Source organism: Nansenia antarctica, assembly GCF_963989245.1.
Source record: "Nansenia antarctica genome assembly, chromosome: 3".
NCBI lineage: Eukaryota > Metazoa > Chordata > Actinopteri > Argentiniformes > Microstomatidae > Nansenia > Nansenia antarctica.
Window position 1 is genome coordinate 14,561,429 of NC_137688.1, and position 5,548 is coordinate 14,566,976.

Genomic DNA, 5,548 nt, shown 5'->3' on the forward strand with positions numbered 1-5,548 from the left:
CCCTGGCCCCTCCCCGAAAACACCCATGGTCCCTCACCTAGAACACCCCTGGGAGCAACAACATCTTTATATGCAAGTCAAGTGTCAGGTAGGACACCTCATTCTAGAACAGTTTTTTTTTCCTGACCAAAACAGCCTGAGGAAATGAAATGTTTCTCTCACAGAAATATTGACAGTATTTCTCATTCCCTGATCGCTACCAATTAAAAATAGTCATTACAACCATGAGGAAGCTTTTAGAAAGCTTGATTGTTACATACTGGGTCTATATATAGGAGCCAACGGACCCCCATGTGGATCCGAAGTGATATAAAGAGTTTACCTCGATCAAATCTCTTCATCGATATCACATTTTTTTCACAACTTTGCATGCTATACGATGCCACCATTTTTTTCCCGAGACGGTAAACACGGCCTGAGTCACATCCAGTTTTATCCAACTGGAGAATGTGTCATGTCCGGTTTCAACGCCGAATTTCCATACCATTGGTCGGCCAACCCAAAAAAATCCCCCCCCCCCAAATTTTTTTTTTTTTTAGAAATCTGATACATGAGAAAGGTCAAAGGTCAAAGATGGTGCCAAAATATCTCCAAATGGCCTAGACATATAGGTGTCCGCCTAAACATACCTGTACTAAAACAGGTACAAAGTTGCATTTGCTCACATTACTAGCATCGACTTTGGCACAAGTACTAATAAGACCCTGGAGTACTGATTCCTAGATGATTTGGGCTTCGTTATCAGGTTTCCAAGGTGATATTCACTGTAAAAGCTGTTGTTTTTTTAGGCGGAGACTGAATTTGAGATGTTTTATAATGTTCTAGCTCTATTTGCTCTGACACAGTAACATAGATTTTGATTCTGACACTTCTACAGCCACCCCACAGGTGTTAGCTTTCATTTGATAACAATATCATTATGAAGGCCTTTGTGATTGTGGAGATATTCTATATTCACTGTGGGCATGTCATTTCGAGCAGAAAACCAGAAAAATGAGGTGGATAAGATCTGGATTACACACTGGACCGTTAATGTAAGAACTATTACACTAGTCTTATGTTAAAGAACAGCAATGCTTGATGCCAAACTTCTGTGTAGACCCAGGGAGACTGGTGGAGGTAGAAATTGGAGGACCAACTCATTGTAATGCATGGAATGGAATGAGGAACAGTATCAAACACATGCGTGTAAATACATGTTAATATAATCTCAGGCTGATATGTGTGATATGCTTAAAAAATACAGAATTCCAACAATTAACTGACAAGTTGATCGCATGGCAATAAACAATTATTATATTATATTATATTATATGAGTCTATCACTGCGTCGTTGTGAAACAACATTTTCGAAACTATTTCACTGTTTTGTAACAGATGGAGGAGAGAGGGGGATTCAGAATTCAAGTGAAGGACAGGTTAATATTTCATACCCTGACATTGTCTATTCATTTTAAACCTGATTTGGGAGGCTGGCAAAGCTTGCTTGCGGCGACTCGGATGTTTCTGAAGGAGCCAATATTGGGCTCTGTTACACTGGGCACTGGCATGGTTTAGCTGAACAGAAATATGTTTGATAATCTGAAATTGCCTGAATTGTTCAACAAAGCTGTCTCCACCAAGCCGTCCAACCGTTGATGATGATCATTCTCAGAAGTCTGTTTTGTCCAATTATCGTCTTGGACATCAAAAGGAACCGGGGAAACCCTCCACGGCAGCTGCTAGCTACACGCTACGTCGCTACGCTGATGAAATATTCAAGCGCTCGTCCAAACCCCAGCTATTCTCATAGCTTCTTTTTTCCGGGGTCCAGATTTGTTTCTCTCAAAAGAGAGCGACATGTCCAGCTTCCTGTTTTGAAACAACACAAGCCAGCGCAGATAATGACACAGCCTCTATGAAATGTGCTCTGAATTCAAAATTCATATAGCCAGGCTTAAAGCGTTGATCTTTTTCTTCTTCTCTGGCTCAAGGATGAAAGGGCCAGTACAAGGGCCCTCGGGGGCGACGGCCAGTCAGCCGGTTACTAGTTGAGTAACGCTGCTCCCTTACAGGAAGTTAAAGGATTTATCATAACATTTCCTGTTGTGGACATAGCTCTCTTGAACCTCTACCAAGGTAACATACCAAGCCAAAGGGAAAAAAAACACAGTTTCTCTCATAGGCAGAAACATCCCCCAAACACTATAGATTTAAAAAGCTAGAATACATAGGAACAGTACAAGGACTGGTTTATTGACTTGTTTTTGTCTACTTTCGTTTACAGCGTACAACAGTAATGGCCCCTGCTTTATGGTGTGAAATGTGTAAAAACTTAATTTGAGTATCTGGATGAAATACAGGACGTACCTCTTCTCAACCTCGGTAACCACGGTAACGGAAGACACACTGGCTAGAGTTTCTGTTTACTGATTAACACACCTCAACAGCACACCTCCACAACAAACCTCAACAACAACCCTCCACAACACACCTCCACAACACACCTCCACAACACACCTCCACAACACACCTCAACCACAAACCTCAACCACAACCTACAGCCAATCGTAGAACGTGTGAGTCAAGCACAGGTTTCATTAAATGTTTGTTTTTGCCCACTTTAATTTACAACATAAAATGTAATAGCCTTGTTGTGACAGCCATTTGTGGACATTTATGGACTATAATAACAATGAAACCTAAATTGGGTAAAGGCATGAATACATGAAAGACCTGGGTGAATTACACCAACAGAACGCCTGAGGCTGAATGACCATGAAACAACCAACCTGGTTTTCATCAACACTCTTAAACCTAATTATTTATTGAGAAAATGTGCATCAAAAATTATATTACTGGTGCCATTTGTGATTGTCATGCCAAATGTCACTCTCGCTGATTGTTTATATTAAAGCCATCATACACATGCATGAGTCTTTTACAACCCTTATGGCAGAGAAGATGAAGGCAATATATAGGTGGACACACACACACGCGCACACGCACACGCACACGCACACACACACGCACACGCACACACACACACACACACACAGACACTTACAAGAACATACACACATACGCACACACGCACACATACGCACACACGCACACACACACACATGCACGCACATGCGGGCACAGACACACACACACACCCTTGCATGTGTACACATACAAACACGGCATGTGAGCATGTGTGCACACACCACACCATGTCCATGCACACATGCATGCACGCATGCACACGGGCACAAGCACACACACACACACACACACACACACACACACACATGAAGGCACACACACACACACACACTTGCACACACACACACACACACACACACACACAAACGTGCACACACACACACACCATGTCCATGCACACATGCATGCACGCATGCACACGGGCACAAGCACACACACAGACACACACTTGCACACACACACACACATGAAGGCACACACACACACACACTTGCACACACACACACACACACACACACACACACACACACACATATGAAGGCACACACACACACACACACACAAACTTGCACACACACACACACACACACACACAGCCTATCTGAGGTGCAGGAGTGGGGGTCCGCTGGGGCTTGGACCACTCCATATGAATTATGCATGATGTTGTGCCTTTGCATCTCTGCAACATTGCCTTGGTCTTCTTAAAGTTGCAATACCCCTACGCTTCAGAAAGTCTGCATCTACCACAGCTTATACTTCCACAGCGGAGGCATGCAGCTGCCCCCAGACACAATCACAACCTTATGTGTGGTTGCAGTAAAATATCCAGTGGCAGGAATACAGCATTGAGGGACAAACAGCTAGGTTTAAATGAAATGTGCAACTTATGGTAAGTATGGAAAAAAGTTAATAAAGCAATGATTTTTGTTTTTGTTTTGTTGTTTTTTGAATAACTACTTACAATTTACCAACTGAATGATCAGACTGAATGATCAGATCAAATGCCAATGTTAAAGATTTGCGACAATAATTATAATAATTCTCACTAATTACATTAATATTGTTTACAGCTTCATTCAGCATACGCTAATTTTGACTGATGTTATCAACACAAATGGCAAACCTCACATGGTTCAAATACATACATTTTTGTGTTAATTGGTAGGCCTATTCCAAAATTACTCGCACACCTCATAGGCATTAATGCATTATATTATATCTGTGACTGTCAACCTATTTACTATCTGACAATGGTGACACTAACCTGATGTTTCCGTTTTACTGAGCTACTTATTTAAAGTTTGATCATTGAACCATTTTCTAAATCAATATTTTTTTTCGATGTAAAGTCACTTTAATTCATTTCTGAGAGTCATGCGATTGCGAACAACTTGTGCAACACAAGTAACAAACGTAACTTGTTAAGATTTCTGTTATGTTGAATAACTTGTTTGTATACTTTTTAACCGTTTATGTCATAACATGTGAATAGCTTATTTTAAATCATTATTTAAAACGCATTATCCAATGGCAATAATACTTAATGCAAAAACGACTACGACCAAACCCAGTCACTTGCACGTAATATGAAATAAATGCTGCAAAGCATGTCTAACTACATTTACTGGCCATCAACAATATGATCTCTCTTCAATAACACGTAGCCTATAATAGTAGAACACTTATTCGGCTGCTATGATGATACTGAAGTCCACGCAACATACAGTACGAGATCGAAGGAATGCCGGGGCACATGTGTAAAACGACCACATCTGTATTTACAATGTCCAGGTCCCAGCACTTCTATATGTTCCGACCCAACACATACCCAACTTTTTAAAATAAAGGGCTATCTCAGTCATTCAACCAGTTATGAATAGCTGAGAACTTCTAATTTATGGAAATATAAAAAAATGAAAATGTCAAAATGCCACCATGTGAAGGGTTTTCCCAGGCCACCACACATATGTTCCGACCCAACACATACCCAACTCGTGCCCTAACACTTCCCCACTTCCCCCCTTTCTCAAATCAAACTAACACCCCCAACGTCTCCACCAAAGGATGTGAAAACATGTTTTTTGTTTTGGGCAGACGCCCGGAGCCTGTAGGTACCGGAGCCTGTAGTACCGTTATGTCCAGTCAGAACTCACCTCGGTGCGGGACTGTAGCCGTTTGTTCATCTCGTAGATCCGGTACTCGGGCTGGACCATGTAGGGCGAGTGCCTTCTATAGAAGGGTCCGAACGGGGAGGAATAGAACGGGTCGTGAGGTGGGTTCGACATGTTTGTTGGACCTTGCCGCGGTTACCAGCTGCACGGCGCGATTTCAACATCCAGGCACGCAGCGCACATGGAGTGCGATGCTCTCGACAAGGAGACACCGGGGAAGTGTGTGGAAGCAGCCGCTGGCGAGGCTGAGCCGCTCTCTCTCTCTGCACGCTGCTGAGGTTGCCTGGCTCAAAGCTGTGGAGGAGGAGGAGGAGGAGGAGGAGGAGGAGGAGGAGGGGAGGGGAGGGGAGGGGAGGGGGGCTAGGAGGCAGGGGAGGAGAGGAAGGGAGGGGGGACTGGGAGGGATG

The 5,548-nt window shown here is 43.0% G+C and overlaps 1 protein-coding gene across 3 annotated transcripts in view; it reads right to left on the reverse strand.

Annotated features, from left to right (window-relative positions):
* ldb2a (LIM domain binding 2a) overlaps positions 1-5,255 on the reverse strand; it is a gene marked incomplete at both ends in the record, with an annotated part of 67,164 nt that extends 61,909 nt beyond the window's left edge. For all 3 annotated transcript variants that reach the window (XM_080527812.1, XM_080527811.1, XM_080527810.1), the window contains one exon: positions 5,124-5,255. In XM_080527812.1, coding sequence (XP_080383938.1) covers positions 5,124-5,255 — 132 coding nt within the window. The remainder of the gene's footprint in view (positions 1-5,123) is intronic.
* Between the last annotated feature and the right edge of the window lie 293 nt (positions 5,256-5,548).